This window comes from Clytia hemisphaerica, unplaced genomic scaffold, assembly GCF_902728285.1.
Source record: "Clytia hemisphaerica strain Z4C2 unplaced genomic scaffold, Clytia hemisphaerica genome assembly, whole genome shotgun sequence".
NCBI classification, from domain to species: domain Eukaryota; kingdom Metazoa; phylum Cnidaria; class Hydrozoa; order Leptothecata; family Clytiidae; genus Clytia; species Clytia hemisphaerica.
The window spans coordinates 347,369-366,269 of NW_027104615.1; the positions used below are offsets into that span (position 1 = coordinate 347,369).

Sequence of the window (18,901 nt, forward strand, 5' to 3'; positions counted from 1 at the left end):
TTGGAAAATCTTAAAAACTTAAAAACTCATTTCCGGAAATAATAATGCTATACAAGTTCGCAGGCCACCGTGCGAGCACATGGGCCTCTATGAACCGCTCTTTGTTCGGTTTACAATTTTCTTAAGATAGAGTTTTTTCCTAGGGCTCCCCCTGACTTTGAATTTAAAGTTTGCATCCTTTAGTGACGTGTTCATTTCTTGGGCTTTCATACACCACTCTTTGATTGGCTTCCTTTCACTTTTCGTAAGATCTTCTGTCACACGGAAGTGCAATCTTTCTCCTTTAGTGATTGCTCTTAACACTGTATTTTTGTCTTCTTCGTTTGCAAATCGGACTTTAATTGGTCGATAGCGTTTTTCATCTTCCTTTTCCTTCGAAAATTTTCCGATTCTTTGAGTTTCTTCAATCTTTATATTCCTTAAGCTTAGTTTCTTAGGTAAGACTTTTTCATTTAGATATTCTTCGTCGTAGATTTTGGTTGACTCCTCTGAATCTTCAGTGGATTCGTCAACACCATGAAGAATTAGGTTGCACGCCGTGGATTGAATCTGTCGTTCCTCCTGTTTTTCCCTTCGAAGTACGTTTTCTATGTTTGTCTCGATTTACCTCGACGCGACTGCTGCGTAGCTTTGTGATCTATTTTCTCCTTTCTTCTCAATGATGTCTTCCATCTTCTTTTCGATCGTTGCCATTCATTGTATTAACGTCTTTGGACTTTAGTTGAGTGATTTCTACGTCCTGGGCTTTCATTATATTTTCGCAAGCTTTTATCTCCTTTCGGAATCCTGAAACTGTTGATGTTTCACATGAATTGACCCGTTCCAATAGATCAGGGGTGATCACGACACAGTTTTGACAGAAAAAAGCTCTCGATTTGTATGTTAGACATAACTGGATTTGATAGATGAGGAGCTTTGAACAAATGTAGTGTACGATTCGATTGCACTTTTTACATTCAAGTGTGTCTTTGGAAATGTAACAGGAATTCTGATTTGAGTATAAATTAGTTTCTTTTCAATACATTCAATTAATAGCCTGATACAGAAAATCAAGAAAATAATTAAAAAAGCGTAACTAATTTATTACGCCACGGACATCACTTGCCTCGTATTCAAACAATTTCCATGGTGAATATGTCCCTTGAGACATCAAATGATTTTCTTATGAATATACAGTAGTTTTAATAAAATCTGCTGGGAGTTAATCACCATGGCAATAATTTCAAAACGAGGCAAGTGATGTTCGTAATGTAATTTATGAAAAGGTCTATTGGAAAGGGTTTGGTGCCCCTGTTGTCCCCTTGTTTTTATGGGACTGAAAAAGAGTGTACCTTCGACATTGACAGCATGTTTATACTCCTTCTTCATTTTGTCATGTAAAAGTTGTTTGGCTTTATCCTCTTCGTTCATTGGGTCGATAGTGTTCATGCTTGGTACTGTTGTTGAAAAGAAATGATAAACTTGGTTAACGGTTTTATTTTCCGTGTTTCCGTTTCATATCAGACACATATTTCATATTAGGACAGTGTCTGCCTGTTGTTATATTATGCTGATATAAGTAAAAATTGTTTCTCTTTTCCATTTTCTGACCAATCTTGCTCTACATCCGTGTCAATCCAATGTGAAAAAGCTTGTGAATTAGAAGTAATGAGCAAGCAAACGATATCACCCTTATTTAAAAACAAAACCTTTAAAAACTCCTTTTAAAAGTCCTTCGTTGAGTCATCCCATTCCATATCCCTTCGATGCATATGTATCTATACACGGGGATTAATGAAATTACTCAGGGGGTTCCCGAAGAAGAAATTCCAGGAGGTCCAAAAAATCCTTTTGTATTTTTTTCAGGGAATTTGATTTGATGTTATTTTTCGAAGGTGTTGGATGATCAAGCATCGTGTACCTTTTTTCTCTCTTTCCAGGAAAAAAATGATAAGCACGGAATCCCTGGCTTATGGCGTTAACACCTTCAGACTATTCAGCCACCCCCTCCACCATAGTTTAACATCGTTGACGTGAATAATTTGTATCTTTCCCTTTCATCACTCTTCTCTGAATTTTCCATTTTCCTCCTTCGTTTTTTGTTTGTAAAAACTAAAACTTTTAGCACTTCTATTTTTCTTTTTACAGTATCTTCGTCATAATTTCCTTCGTTTTGAGCATAAAACTCCTACTCTTAGTACATAAGACATAAAAGCCTTTTTACAGTTTTCTTTTGATAACTCTTTGTTGTTCATTCACGTATGTTGAAGCCATAAGAGAAAACCATTGTTTCAGTACCAATTCTCGTTCAAGAACAAATTTAATCTTATACACTTTCGCGAGCCTCGTTTCACAGAGCTAAAAAGTCATCTATCTTAACTAAAGAAGGGGATATTTCAAACGGGTTGAGTTTAACCCTTGTGGAAAATTTGATCACTTAAAGGAAAGCAAAATGAGGCTGTTCTACCATTCTGCCATTATGCTACCCATCTCCATATTAGGTATCATTGGAAATAGTTTATCTCTATTTTGCATTTTGAAAACATATCATAGAGGCGTTCAACGAGTATCAGATAGACTTTTATTGGCATTGGTGATATGCGATTTATTGACGTGTCTACTTATATTACCAGCTAAAAGCGTCGTATATTTTGCTACACCTAGTATGACAATCAAACCTGTTTTTGTGCTCTATTTAGACGCCCTTAACGGTTATTGGACAAACACTTTAATCCTAGCTATTGCTTTGAATCGCTTCATCCATATCAAATACCCTTTTTCATACAATGGTATCGTTACGGAATCAAGAACTAATATGTTGATCATTTTCATTGAGATCTCGGGACCCATTATAACAGCTTTCGTCTTCTTAGTTGATATTGGCGTCTTTGGTATCTCAAGTTCAATTATATGCACTGCACAGTATTCTGTTCTCATTATATTCTATGTGTTGATCATAAAAGAATCTCGTGCCTCCGGAAGAAGGGTTCGAGGTAGAGGTAGGGTCAATAAAGGGCGTGGAACTAGCAATCGAGACAGTGGAACACGGAGAGCTACACTTAACGTTATTATCCTACTCAGTATAACATTCTCGCTTCAAGCGTGTTTATATTTTATGGTGGTCCGCTTCGCGTTCATTCAAACACAGAAGAATCTGGATGGAATTGACATCGGTGCGAGAATATTTGAATTGAATTGTTTAGCGAATCCTTTGCTGTATATCCTTAGAAATCCTTCGTACAAAAGAGTCATTCTTCGCCTCTTGAGGTTGAATAGAGTATCGCCACAACGAAATGCGCGAATTGAAATGAACAAAAATGGACATAGACCTTAAATCGCATTGTTCTCGAGTCAACCTTAATTAACACATTTATAATTATTGCAATCAAGTGATGACCTAATCTCACGACCTGACCTGATTGTCAGCCAAAACATTAAAAACTGATTTTTGCTTGAAGAGACTGGGTTCTAACGTTTGAGTATTGTTTATGTTTATGATTGACAGTTGATTTTGGTGCAATTGTTTTACTTTAGCCAATCAGCGCGCTCAAAAGCTCATTTAATATTCATCCCAAATCTGGATGAAAAAGTTCAAAGCGGTGCACCAACCTTGGCAGATCTTCTTCCGATGTCATGGCCTTTAGATTTAATACGTGTTATGCACAGAGTATCAGAATCTACTTGGAAATTAGTGATTGCAATACAAATTTTAGTTTGTCTTTCTTTTATTTTGTTAAAATCATAAAATTTTGATATTAAATTCTATCTCTTTCATTTTTTTAAAGTTATTAACGGCTTAATAATTTCCTAGGCAACAATGAATTGTATAGACCTTTTTCTAATCGCCATTTTGACTCCAAATATTGGCGGCGAATACATTACGTAATGACTCCAAACAAGTAGCAGCATGATAATTTGATAGCGGATGATTTTCCGCCTGCTTAATATTTCTTATCACCTTTTGTTAAACAAAGCGTCTACACATCAAGACTAAAGGTACAGATGCAACCATTAGGCTGCCAAGTTCGAGAATGTCAAATAGCCAAACGACTTACAAATAAAATTTGTAAAAATTATAATAAAATTGTATTTGTAAGTAATAGTAATGATACGGTATTGAGGGAAATTAGGGATTAATACCCCGAGTTTCTTTTTGAAATACAGAGTGTCCCTAATTAAAGTATCGAGTTTGAACATGCGATTGAGTAGAAAAGTTTGTGTGTGTTATCGCTAAAATATAAGAACGTTCTCCATCACACAGGCTTATTACAACAGGTAGTTACAATGTATAAATTAATCGTAATGACAAAGAAAATAGAGGGAGAGCTTAAAATACAATTTTGTGAACACGCACATAAAACTTTCTACTCATAGTTGTGTTTCGACTCGATACTTTAATTAGGGACACCCTGTACTTTGAAATAGCACGAACGAAGTGAGGGCTATTTCAAAGTATTTCAAATGATACGAGGGGTATTAATCCTAATTTCACGAAATGCCATATCATTCCTGGTTAATTATATGACTGATTTTATTACTTCTTAAAGAGCTATTCGAAATGGGGATTCAAGAAGTACTGTAAGACAGAAAATTTACGATGTATTGCTATAGAAATATGATGTATTGCTTCAAAACACAAATCATTCCATCCCATATTACTTTAAAATTGTTGCAGATAAATATATCATCGACCGCCGGAGGCGGTTTCTTTCATAGTGGTACGCTAATCTCGTCTTGCCTTGGCTCATTACTTTGTCTACCATTTACTTTCGGTTTTTTTAACTAGATTACCCAGGCGTTTCTCTTTTTTTCCCTGAATGTCTTTTATTTGGAATTGAATAATCGAGACATTAAAAATGACTATATTGTATTCTGTTTTCAATGAATAATCCAAAATGTACTGGAGATGACATGTAGGCGTTAATAATGTGCGCGCTCTTTCGTAAGCGTGATGCGTGATGGAAGGCGGTCGTTTCAGTGTGGTTTACATCATCCACACTGTGACCTAGTTAATATAATGTCAAACAACAAAACTAACAATCCATTGTCCAAACTTTCAAACAATATTGGGGGGAGGGGTTTCACGTTTGGCGGAGGAGCGGAATCGGCCCTCTTCTCGGACGGAGTGGCGGAATTTGGCAAAAATTTAGACAGAATAACGGAAATTGGGTTCTCTGACGGAGACGGAAAATTAGACAATTTTAGTGCGGAAAAACGGAATTGGTAAAAGATATTCCAAATTTGCGGAATTTTCGACAAAAATATTGAATTTCGAAGGAATTTTCGGTGACGGAATTTTGGTTCAATTTAAGACGGTCTGACAGAAATTGGAGAAAAAATTGGCGGAATTGCGGAATCGGGTACCCCTGAAACCCCCCCAAATATTATCGGTATAAAAGTTCTTCATAAAATTTGAATCTTCGGCTTTTGCGTATCTCCACATAAAATGGTCACAAATTAAGTGTTCAAATTATATGGTTCATATGTTCTCCCGTTCTCCTCAAGCCCACGAGACTTCGCCCATTTCTGAAGTGCATTCATCCAAATGTTCGTGTTTTTGTTTTTAGATTTTCGCCATAATAAAAGAATAACATCATCATCCAACAGCTCGAATTTATTGTCATCTTTGTACATTTTTCATGTACTTTTCCTCCTTTCCTTTGATTTTGATCTTCTCAAAATATTTGTGTTTGTTTTTAAAAAACCTGCTTACTTTTGTGATCGAATGTTGTCAAAATTAATAGAATGTTTTGGAAATTCGAACACTATTCAGCGCGTGAAATTATGTAAGGAGAAAAATTATTTTGATCAAAAATATTACTTCTAAAAATGAAGTGCAAAAATTTCTCCTGAATGGTTCAACAGTTTTGTTGTTTTCCGTATTTATAAACTGCGTCTTGTTTGTGGCGGGACGGCAGAAAAGAGGGCGTATTATCACTATCAGAATTTTTTGGCGGGAGTAGGGTATTACAAATCAAAGCGGGTATTGGATAAGAGCGCGCAACCTAATAAAATCAGTCATATAATTAGTCGTTAAATAGCCTAATGATTGTGCATGTTTTTAGCTTGGCTTGCAGAAACGCGTATGGCAAAATTAATAAAGACAAAAAGTAAGCGTTTAAAAATTGATCGTAATGTTTCTAATACTAATTATTGGAAAGGTCTATTGACAAGTCGATAATTGTATTAGGAAAGTCGATATATAGAGAGAGAAAGTCGATATATCTACTGGGGGTGGCTAGTAAATTGTCTTTTCACAATTAGATCGCTCAATACTTTTACTAGGCGAATTATTTTGTTAACAATATTTTTCAAATTAGCGGGAATCAACAGTATTGTGGAACTAGGACTCAATCTTTCTTATTACAGTTTTTTCACTTCAAGTGTTGTACCAGAAAATTTTCTAGAGGCCTATACTACGGCTTATACACACTAGTAAAAACAAGTCGAAGTTTGACTATATCAGCATCTTTTAAGATATTAACTGTTTAATAATTTCCTAACTTTCCTGACCTTTTCCTAATTGAGGTACCATTTTGACTCCAAATATTAGCGGCGAATACGTTACGTAATGATTCCAAACAAATAGCGACATAAGAACTTGATGGCGGATCATTTTCCGCCTGCTTAATATTTCTTATCTCCTTTTGTTAAACAAAGCGTCTACACATCAATCCTAAAGGTACAGATGCAACCATTAGGCTGCCAAGTCCGAGAATGTCAAATAGCCAAACGACTTACAAATAAAATTTGTAAAAATTATAATAAAATTGTATTTGTAAGTCCTTGAATAGCCTAATGATTGTGCATGTGTTTAGCTTGGCTTGCAGGCACGTGCATGGCAAAATTAATAAAGACTATTGACAAGTCGATATATCTATTGGGAATGTCTTGTAAATTGTCTTTTTACAATGAGAGTGCTCGATACTTCTACAGAGAGAATTATTTTGTTAACAATAATTTTCAAATTAGCAATATAGATACAGTATTGTGGAACTATGACTCGATCTTTCTCATTACAGTATTACCACCCGGAAATTAAGACTTTAAAACCCTAATATTCTAGAGTCCTATACTTCCACTGATACACACGTGTGAAAACAAGTCGAAAATTTGACTATATAAACTCATTGGATCAATTTCTTATTTGCTGACGTCTTTAGACCAAATTTGCAAAATATTCGGCGCATGAAAACTTCGAACTAGATGATACTTGATATATTGATTACATTTTAGCACCTTTTCACATGAAGGGAGTGATTCGACAAAGAGAATATTAATTTATCGACTCTTAAAAGGACCTTCCAACGAGAAAATACGAAACGTCAAAGCAAAAGACTGAATTGAAGTAGTTATCCTTTCATCGCCCTATCAAAGAGAACAGCTGCCATTTCAAATTTGACATGGGTGTTTAATCTTTCTTGGATCCATTACATAGAGAGTAGTCACTATTTCGAACTAGACGTGGGTGGAAACCCTTTCCCTGGCACCCACCTTGAAAGCTATTACAAAAATCCTAAAGAATTTGGACTCGAACAAGATTTTTATTTCAAGAAAACTGTGATCTTTCTTCATTCATTTTCGTCATCATCATTAAATAGGCAAAAAATAATGATCTTAAAGTCTTCTACGTTCTTTATTTTTGTAAAAACTAAAACTTTTAATACTTTTATTGGGCCATTCTATTTTATTTCCATACAAGGGGGTGGACGAACATTTCCAGTAGGGTAGTCTGAGTAGAAGTTCCAGGAGGTCTGTCTAAAGGAATAGTTTTTTATTATTCGAGGGGGTAAAAAATTGTTTTTAAATTTCCAGGGGTTTCAGTGTTCGTCCACCCTCACTAAAAAGGTCGGAAAATAATTTTTCTAAGGGTTTTTCTGAAAATTTAACCATCTTCCAGGGGGTATCCACACATTTCAAAGAATGTTTTCTAGACGTGAAAAAAATTCATCCACCCCGGGTATTGATTTTTACTACAACAGCCCATTTTCCTATTTACAACAGTTTTTGATTTGTTGATAATTCTATGTTTGTATACGTTACGAAGAGGCTGGAAAACAACTGATTCAGAATTTTAAGTATAATTTTATCAAGTTTATAAACTATCGTGAGCCTTGTTACAGAGAGATAAAAAGTCATCTATCTTTAATCAAGAAGAGGATATCAAACGGGTTAGATTCAACCCTTGTGGAAAATAAAACCACTTAAACGAAAGCAAAATCAAAATGAGGCTGTTCTACCATTCTGCCATTATGCTACCCATCTCCATATTAGGTATCATTGGAAATAGTTTATCTCTATTTTGCATTTTGAAAACCAATCGTAATGGCGTTCAACGAGTATCTGATAGACTTTTATTGGCATTGGTGATATATGATTTATTGACGTGTCTACTTATATTACCAGCTAAAAGCATCGTATATTTTGCTACACCTACTATGGCAATCAAACCTGTTTTTGTGCTCTATTTAGACGCCCTTAACGGTTATTGGACAAACACTTCAATCCTAGCTATTGCTTTGAATCGCTTCATCCATATCAAATACCCTTTTTCATACAATGGTATCGTTACGAAATCAAAAACTAATATGTTGATCATTTTCATCGAGATCTCAGGACCCATTATAACAGCTTTCGTCTTCTTAGTTGATATTGGCGCCTTCGGTATCTCAAGTTTGATTATATGCACGGCACAGTATTCTTTTCTCATTATATTCTATGTGTTGATCATAAAAGAATCTCGTGCCTCCAGAAGAAGGGTTCGAGATAGGGGCATGATCAATAAAGGGCCTGGAACTAGCAATCGAGACAGTGGAACACGGAGAGCTACACTTAACGTTATTATGCTGCTCAGTATAACATTCTCGCTTCAAGCGTGTTTATATTTTATGATGGTCCGCTTCGCGTTCATTCAAACACAGAAGAATCTGGATGAAATTGACATCGGTACGAGAATATTTGAATTGAATTGTTTAGCGAATCCTTTGCTGTATATCCTTAGAAATCCTTCGTACAAAAGAGTCATTCTTCGCCTCTTGAGGTTGAATAGAGTATCGCCACAACGAAATGCGCGAATTGAAATGAACAAAAATGGACATAGACCTTAAATCACATTGTTCTCGAGTCAACCTTAATTAACACATTTATAATTATTGCAATCAAGTGATGACCTAATCTCACGACCTGACCTGATTGTCAGCCAAAACATTAAAAACTGCTTTTTGCTTGAAGAGACTGGGTTCTAATGTTTGTCTATTGTTTACGTATATGATTGACAGTTGATTTTGGTGTGTTTGTTTTACTTTAGCCAATCAGCGCGCTCAAAAGCTCATTTAATATTCACTATAAAAGTCGATATATGTATAGAGGAAGTCGATATAGAGAGAAAGTCGATATATGTATAGAGGAAGTCGATATAGAGAGAAAGTCGATATATCTATTGGGAATGTCTTGTAATGTTGTTTCACAATTAGAGCGCTCAATACTTTTACTAGGCGAATTATTTTGTTAACAATAATTTTCAAATTAGCGGGAATCGATTTACCGTAATTTCTCTAATTTAATACGACCAAAAAAATAATTATTTTGGAGGTGTCGCACTAATAATAGGAGGATATAAATTGCTCTGAATCTGGAATCTTTTTATCGTACTAATAATTAGAGGAAAAACTTTGTAAAGGCGCGCTAAATTGGAGGAAAAAAAAAAGCATGTCACCGTAGTTCTGTCAGCTGCTGCAGACGGAACCATGCTGCCTCCAATGGTAATCTTCAAAGGCAAAACCGAAAGAACCATTGAGAAACTGCGAATACCGGAAGGATTTGTGGTAAAATGCCAAGAAAAGGCTTGGATGGACGAGCATCTCATGAAAGTATGGCTTGAAAGAACAAAACTAATCCTGAAAAAATCAGTTCGTACTATAATTAGAGGAAAATTTGAACTTTACCGTATTAAATTAGAGGAAAATCAAAAGTAGGTAAATGGGTGCTCGCACTAATAATTAGCGGATTTAAATTAGTTCAAAATGACGAAAATAATTTCCTCGCATTAATTAGAGGACGTATTAAATTAGAGAAATTACGGTAGGTACAGTATTGTGGAACTAGTACTCGATCTTTCTCATTACAGTATTACCACCCGAAAATTAACACTTTAAAACCCTAATATTCTAGAGTCCTATACTTCCACTGATACACACGTGTGAAAATGAAAACAAGTCGAAAATCAATATCAACTCATTGGATGAATTTATAATTCATTTCAAAAATAGTCGGCGTATGAAAACTTCAAAATAGATGATACTCGAATTTCCGGCGAAAAACGAATTTCAAGTTAAATATATGTAAGGAAGAATCAAACCTAGATTTCTAGTATATCTATATACCTGGTGTGGTTTGACCCATAATAGTTTTCGATTTGGTTGGACTTTTGCGATCCTTCTTGCCCTTTTTGTCTTTGGATTGTGTTTTTGTGAGTTCCACTGGCGCCACTTTTTCTTGCTTGCTGTTCTCATGGTTCTCCTCTTCTTGGGCGTCGTATGCCGCCTTCAAAAGAATAGAAAACATAATCATTTTGAGATCACGCAAGAAAAAGCCCCTGCTCAATGCGCTTTATATAAACCCTGGGGTCAGTTTCTTAATCCTGGCCCAGGAAAATTAAAGTGGTCGGTCCCCAAGAAGCACGCCCCAATAGCGGTGTAATGTATCGAGAGTGCTAGATCTAATTTTCCTGAACACCTGTGATGTAGAGCGCCATTTGACCTCAGGGTTTTTGAAGGTCATCCCCCCACCCCCCTTAGCGGCAACCCGTCCAAGACGAAATTGCCCGATATGAAATGGTAGATGATGGGGATGAGCTGGAGTTTTTATAAGATACTTCACTAATTGGTCATTTGAAGTAATAGAGATGACGCGTTCTTTAGAACGAAATGAAATTAACTTAACGACCAACCAAATCACATAAGAGCTTGTAAAAACTCCAGCGTGTTCCAGATGATGGCGGTGAAGGACTGTCAAAACAACCCTTTCAAGGAGAATGTGCTCGATTCTTCTGTAAATGGTGTGCAGTAAAAAGACAAAAATCAGGACGTGTATTGCTTGGCTGGGAGATGTTTGAGATGTTTAATGTTGACCTTCTGGATAGAATAATCGAATTATTGTATTAGTAAGCTTTTTTTGAACTAATTATTTTAGCGTTCCTTCCAAATTTTAGATTAAAAGAAACGTAATTTTAGTAACGTGCATCACTGCTACGACAAAGCCTTATTTCTGATATTTTAACCTCCCACGATACAATATATTACAATATATTATCCAGAAAACTACTAAACGCATCCTGCAACCCCGTCGTAAAGCAGAAAAATTAGTGACCCTTTTGAATAGCACATGATGACCTTGAAATGAAAAAGGACCGGAAAAGCATATAATGACAAGAGAATAGTGGAATAATAGAAATTTACATTATTCCCTCAAAAATTACATCGCATCCAATTAAAAGGTCGTGCCTAAATGTATGAAAAGCGTCATACACGAACAAGAAAATCTAATTATCCATCTAAAATACGATTTTCTTACCTAGACTCAAATTTTTCATAGGCCCGATTGCAGCAAAACAAAACAACAAAAGATTAGTGCTCAGGTCTTGAAAAAAAAAGCCCACATATTCACCCAAGGAACAAGTGTGCAAAATTTCAGCCAAATCCGACCGTTTTCGAAGTCTCCAGGCTGTCCCAAAGTTATAGCCTCGTTTTGGCGAAAGCTTGTCCCCAGGCCCCAAATATCAAAATTTTTGAAAAATGAAAAAGTAACCCCCAGATATTCACCCAAGGAACAAGTGCGCCAAATTTCAGCCAAATCCGACCATTTTTTAAAGCATTCAGGGTGCCCCAAAGATTTAGGCTCGTTATAAGAGCCATAAAGGTAAATATTTTTATGAAATACTTCTCCGTGAGTAATGGGTTACGAGAATAGAGAAAAAAGAATCCTATCAATAGATATTGAAAAAAAATTGAAAATGTTACCTGTTGCTCGACAGCTTGGAGAACTGCGTTGAACCCATCCATCAGAAGCTATAGAAAGGAGAACAATCAAATCTTTATGTGGAAATCTTCAATATCGTAGCTACCAGCGGCTACTAGGGATTTTAGTCAAATAAAATATTTTAAACTTAAAGATTGTCTTGATTCGAGAATTTTTCTAGACCCTGTAATTTTAGAACAGAACCGCATCCCCGTCAATTCGAAATTATTCCAATTGTACCAATTCTTAACGACATATACTATCGAAATGAAAAGGTTATTCAAAAAGTCCAATTTCAAAGAAAAGATATATGACGCTAAATAAACGACCCTGAAATAAATTGAAAAAAAAAATGAGACTAATGAATCCAGTTAACCAGCCTACCTTTTCTTCCGCGTTGGGCGGAGGTAGTGGACTACCGTCCAATAACTTCTCGTCACTGCTGCGATCTTTTCTGGGCGTTGCCCGACTCTTCCGGTCACGTGTTGGTGAGTTATCAGTGGTTATTCCCGTACGTGGTACTAACGGAATTCTGAAGAAAAAAATTTAAATGAATCAATGAATACGTTACAACAGGCTATATTAAAGAAAATCGAAATGTTTCATGAGTAATTAAGACATATCACCCTAATAACTTATTCCTGTTGGCAGGACACAAAACCTTTTGAACCAATATGAGGCAGTGGAGTTAGTTTTGGTAAGTACAAACGACTGTAAGCAATAGCCATCCTTTTTCTAGAATCTTAAAGCTAAAACGAAGGGCGCATAGCAGTTTTATTCACTTTTAAGTTTCTATATTTGTGAAAAAATATAAACGAAAGACCAATATGTCCGATGATGGGAGAATAATCTCTCAAAACGTAGCCAAATGTAAATCTCGTGATCCAAGCCGCGATAAACTTCCAGTATAGATCAATACCTTCCATCTTTAGCTTCTGACGTAATGATATCAGGAGTTCGAACCATGTTTTTGGGTGTTGTTGGCAATGAAGCTACCGGTGAGACATTGCTACCAGCAACATTACCCGATTGCTCATCTTCAGTGGCGGGGGCGTTTTCTTGTGTGGGCGGAAACGGTTTCTCAGAGATTGGTATATCAACAAGTGGAAGGCGTGCAAAGTTCAAGTTAGCTTCTTGTAAGATTTTCACTGAAAGGCAAAAAAACAAGATCTATTTCGATGAAAGATGCTTGTGAAAGATGTAAACATATTGTAAACTTCTGTCTACATTACCAAATAGCAAAAGTTAAATTTCAAGTGTTGTCCTTTTGATTCGCAGCCCCTTTTTATCATTTACTGGTACTTCATAAGTAGAGTATTTTCAACTTGCAACCCTTTTTTTAAACATTCACAGGGTTCAACAAATATACTTAGCAACGGTATCAATTCATTTCAATAAGAAGGGTACGGAAATTGGTATATTGAAAGAATTCTCTCTTTTTTTAACCCTTTCCGTGCCGCTATCGGCATATGCCGATAAGAGAGATCTCGACATTTTTGCCATATTGAAAGTTAGATTTTGGACTAGATTCATTAAAGGTTTTATTTTCACATAAGTGTTGAGACACATATTTCATATGAGGACAGTGTATGCCTATTGTTATATTATGCTGATATAAGCAAAAATTTGTTTTTCTTTTCCTCCTTTTGACCGATCTTGTAGAAAATATATCTTATATTTCTGATATTTTTCAGAAAATGAAGCTAAATGTGATGGTAAACTCTGTAGTCGCTCATGTCGGCATATGCCGACATCTGGCAAATAGATCGAACCTTCATTTTTTTTCGTGGAAAATAGGTCGAACCCTTAGAAAATACGAACGGCAGTTAAAGGGTTTAAGGATATTTGCATAAAAATTTTATCTAAATGTTGTGTAAATGGGTAAACAAAATTGGCGTGCATAAAGAGGTGTTAAAAGCACTACTATCCATGAAAACTAACCAACCTTTCTCAGGGCCAACTCCTCCTTCCATGGCAACATAATAATCCTTCAACAATCTACAAGTCTCTTGGTAACGTCCAACCTCACATTGCATCAATGATAAAAAATGGTTCACCAAAAAGGCTAGATGGTCTTCAAGCCATTTCTCAGTCATGATTGTCTCGCGTTCATTCTCGGCCTCTTCTTTGCGATTGTCGCAAATGTCCCATAAACGATCACAAAGGTCCTGGTGACAAAAAAGGATCATCTTGGTTAACATTCTAAAAATGGATTTCTCCTTTATTTCAAGTTATTTGCCAAACGAATCAATATGGGAAAAACTTCAAAATGATAAAACATAGGTACATGATGAACGTGAAAAACAAAAAAAAAGTGTGTTTAAGGCCGGTCTCCACAAGCGGGCGCTTCAATGGCACTTTTTCGAGCAAAGCTTCCACGCTATTGGTCAAAAGAAAAATGAAGCAACTCCATTGGCGTGATCTGACGTAACAGTTCCAGCGCGCGCTACATATTTATGACTTAATCTTTTTTCCAAGCAAAAAGGGTACCGATCGCCGCGCACGCAAGTGGAGACCGGCCTTTAGAATGTACTGAGCTGAACTAAGGAGAGAACTCTGAGAGCTCTGTGCTATTGGTTAAAATGTTTGAATTGCGCCAGTTCAACAAATCTTTCAAAAAAGGTGATTTACATCAGTCAATAAAAAGATACGAAAACTCACCTCTACACGTTGGTGTAATTCAGCTTTTACCTCTTCATCACCTCTTATGTCTTCTGGAAACGCGTTGTAGTCCTGATAAAAAACGTCAAAGCAAATTAATCCTGATAGAAACAGGCTCGGATACAGAGGGAGGCTATAACCAATGGAGGAGAGAGCACTTTATTATCGTATTGCCTTATATGGAAACTAATTACTCTCCATGAATAAGATAGCCTACCTCCTGTATCCGACCCTGAGAAAACGGAAAATTAAAGGTCGTATCCGTAAGCTATCGCACTTTTCAGAAAAAAAGTGATTATGCTTTTGTTCAAAAGAAAAAACAGAGGCATTCTATTTGGTATAAAGGTGACATAATAGTTGAGAAGACTTGAAAAAGACTTGAAATTAAAACCTTTTTTCAACTGCAGTCTAGTAATCTTTTCTTCAAGGAAAAAGGGGCGAAAAAAAGATTGCTTAGCATACACTTATCCGGATTACATCTTACTGTATTTAGTTTGTAACAGTACTCCCAAAATCAACACACGAAAATTTTATAAACTTTTCACCAGACTAATAATTGAATTATACCTTTTGCCACTCGCTAACAAATATTTGTTTCGCATCAGGTCTTTGTAAAAATTCGATGTAAGATTTCCTAAAAATAACCAAAATTAGCAGTGAAGAAGAATTGAAAATGTTTCCCGTCGGCCCAAACCATGTTGCTACTCCTAAGTCACTATATTTTTGGTCTCTCCACTTCCATGATAGCAAAGACCAGATGGTGGCATGGAAATTGTAAGCCCTGCATGATGGTAAAGGACAATGTGTAAGAGGCTTTTTGCACCCCTACAGAAAGGATATGGGACACTATTTCTGCTTCTCGATACTATCAAAATTTGATATGTAAAAATTGTGTCAGAATAGATCTTCTTTGACGAATGGCCGCTAATTTAATACACCTTTTCGACCGTAGTCGCGCAGTCAGGCGCGTGCCACTTTATCATTTAATCATCCCCCTGAACTCGATCCAATCCTTTTTTTACACCTTTTTCTATTGTCTATAGGTGCGAAAAAAAGGCTGGGACGGTTTTAGGGTGGTAAAACGGACAAAAATGGCCACGCTGCAATTGGGGGCTACGTTCGAAAATATGTATTTGGAGGTTTTCAATACCTGGTTCTATAGAAATATTGGAGAACGTTTTCATTTTCGTGACGTATGGATCGGAAAATATGTTTGCATGATTTGATGTAAATATCTTCTATATTCTCCCAGTTGGAAAGCAACACGTTCACAAAGTCCTACATGTATAAAGAAAGAAAAGGAATTTATATTTCTTCAACAATTTACCAAGTTAAACTCTGACTAGGGTCACCTTTATAATTTGTTTTTTTTTCCCTGGAAACAATTTTGCAGAGAAAGCAGCAGATGGAAAGTAACCGTTAAACGCAAATATAACGGCGGAATGATCTTGAAATTGCCGGCGGATGATACAACAGTCAATTTGAAATAATGTTTTCAATTATAAAAATGTGTATCACCTACTCTTTATACCTATTTGATGTTGTGAGGGTTAAGGTCCCCTTTAGGTTTCCGCGAGCCTTGTGCAAAGAAAATGTCAACAAAAACTTTCAATGAACCTCGTTTGTTTATTTGAAGAAATGTAAAAATGAAAGCTCACCGTATCAATGGGTTGATCAACATACGCCCATTCCAAACTTCCTGGTAAGGGCGACGGAGGGCGTGAGGGAATTTCAACTTTCTCCTCATCCGCCATGATACTTTCTTTGGAGCCTGTCTTACCACGTGATCCAATGGAGGATGGTTTGCTTGAAATACTTCTTTTGGAGTCCGATCGTTTCTTATGAGGGGAAGGTGAACGGGCTTCTTTTTCTTTCTCCTTCTTATCTTTCCCTTTTCCTTAAATGTAATATTCATAATATATGCACCATCAACCTCGTCCCCGTGTATCCTAGGCTTTATTTAAGTTACTGATTGACGCCAGAGAATACCCTGGTGTTGGCTGATGTGAGTTCCCCCTCTCAGAGGGGAGACTTCTGAAAACAATACGTCATAAAAAACCTGACCTTACAAAGCTACACTGCAATGCAATGGTTTCAAATCCAGGAACAAATGAAATCTGACTTTTTGTTTTTCAATTACGTAATCTTACACGTTCGAAAAACAGACAATGCCAGGGTATTATCTAGGGCTATCAGTAAGCATCAAAAAGCTGAAAATGCACAGGGAACGAGGTTGATGCACCGTTACAATGTCTTGTAATGGTGACATAACATAACATCACGGACCCATTAGCTGATTGGTTGTAAGTGACGTAAAATCAGTCAATGCGTCACTTTCAACCAATCAGCTGTTGAGTCCGTGGAAGACATTGCAATGGTGCATATCATGAATAGCCGTCTTTTTATCATCCAGCAGACAATTTTGAAGAACATTCCTTACGCCAATCGTATGTTCTCTTCCTGTTCCTTGTCATTACTTTTATGCAGTTACTTTAGGCATTATACACGATAAGTAAGCTCGAATCCAGCCTTTTTTCTATGCAGTGTTAAGCATATGGATGGGGGTATTAATTAAGTTAGAAATGAAGTAAAGTGAGAGAGAGAGGGTCTTACTTTCTTCAAAATCTATCCCTTAGGCTATTAAGGTTATCGATCAATGAGGTGTTTCTTTTTCAATAATTTCAAGACAAAATAACTGCTCGCAATCTTAATATCCCCTTTCATTTCATCTTAAAAATCGCTTACCTCCTACAAAAGATAACTTTGAGATCGAAATAAATTTTGATACAACTTATCAACTGACCTTTCTTTGGAGAAGCGGATGGGGCTTTCTTAGCAGGCGAGGGTGAGTCTTTCCCATCTTTCTTTGCACCCTTCTTCGTATTGGTTTTAGAGGGTGTTTGTTTACCAGTTGAAGCTGTAGCTCCTTCGTTGCTATTATCTCCCCCTAAGGAGGAGACCTGGCTGTTTTCCAGTGACATATCTCCATCCGTTTTGTTTGCATCAGTTGATTCAACTTCTGATTTCTCCTTCTCCAAATGTTCTTTTTCCAACTGTTCCACCTAAAAAAGAATATTCATGATATACACCATTGCAATGTCTTCCACGGACCCAACAGCTGTTTGGTTGCAAGTGACGTATTGAGTGATTTTACAGCGTGAACTCGATCGAAACAGGCAAAGGTAAATCAATCTAGGTAGTTAGTTATAGATAGTAGTCAATCAATTGAAAACCTACAGACGAAAGTCAATCGAATACCTTTTCTTTCCGTAACCTCTCCTCTTCCTCTTTAGCTGTCTGTTCTGCTTCAACCAGCTGAAAACGGAATTGAAAAAGTTTTCATCAATCTTAATCGATTATACCTTCCACATAGAAAAGATGACAAATTTTTAAGTATGCATTTTACGAAGTAGAAAGTCAACATTTCCCTTGAAAGATTCAATGTACTCCATTTGTATGAAGACAAAGTAAAAATAAGGTGTTTGTTACGTTCAGGTGATTTGAGAACCTAAACAGCCTGTCTAACCAAGGGGAAAGCATCAAAACACAATACCCTCTGTAATGGTCCCAATCGTAGAAACAATGAGAATTCGTTTCCGTGTCAAGAAAATTTTTTTGAAAAATGATAACAACTTACTTTTTGCATGACTTCTTCTAATCTTTGTTCTAAATGGTCAGCTAACTCGGCTATTGGAGAAAAAGAAGAAAAAGAATGGATCGAAGGTGGATCGAATAAATGACATCAATCTTAACGTTTTGTCGATAGAATAAATCTTTTTAGTGGGATGTAGCTTCGAGCCTCAAGATTCTTGTTTACGAATGTTAGAATTAAATTATCCTTAGGTTCCTTTGGACTCTAAAACCTTTTCTTTCGTCTCCTACACCTCTAATCCTTTATTATGTAATTCGAATAGACCTTTCCCAAGTTTATCGATTTTTTTTATCTCTCCAGTTTGAAATGAGAACTTGATACTTTTGAAGCGTTTGGTGATACAAAGTCATTCTGAAAATTTGAGATCAAAAGCTTTTTCCGTTCCTTTTTAATGGCTGTTTTAATTCCTTTGTTTTTACAGTCAAACCTCTCTTAAAATTTTATCCTACCGGGCCTCGTTTCTATTCCGTTTCCATGGGATACTTTTGTTTAAAAAAAAATTGAAATATCTCAAGTAGTAGCATCTTTCTAAGGGAGTGGTCAGAAAGTATCTACTAGGGGGGAGTGGAGGATATTTTGAAAAATCCCAAAAAA

General features: G+C 36.3%; 1 protein-coding gene across 2 annotated transcripts in view; it reads right to left on the reverse strand.

Moving 5' to 3' along the window:
* The window catches only part of LOC136824638 (sperm flagellar protein 2-like), a 258,048-nt gene that overhangs the window by 219,916 nt on the left and 19,231 nt on the right, over window positions 1-18,901 (reverse strand). For both annotated transcript variants that reach the window (XM_067080627.1, XM_067080626.1), the window contains exons 30-42: window positions 18,293-18,342; window positions 17,914-17,970; window positions 17,459-17,717; window positions 16,314-16,552; window positions 15,806-15,933; window positions 15,223-15,289; window positions 14,656-14,727; window positions 13,940-14,162; window positions 12,914-13,142; window positions 12,379-12,526; window positions 11,997-12,044; window positions 10,362-10,521; window positions 1,332-1,436 (exon numbers count right to left, since the gene is read on the reverse strand). In XM_067080627.1, coding sequence (XP_066936728.1) covers window positions 1,332-1,436; window positions 10,362-10,521; window positions 11,997-12,044; window positions 12,379-12,526; window positions 12,914-13,142; window positions 13,940-14,162; window positions 14,656-14,727; window positions 15,223-15,289; window positions 15,806-15,933; window positions 16,314-16,552; window positions 17,459-17,717; window positions 17,914-17,970; window positions 18,293-18,342 — 1,785 coding nt within the window. The remainder of the gene's footprint in view (window positions 1-1,331; window positions 1,437-10,361; window positions 10,522-11,996; window positions 12,045-12,378; window positions 12,527-12,913; window positions 13,143-13,939; window positions 14,163-14,655; window positions 14,728-15,222; window positions 15,290-15,805; window positions 15,934-16,313; window positions 16,553-17,458; window positions 17,718-17,913; window positions 17,971-18,292; window positions 18,343-18,901) is intronic.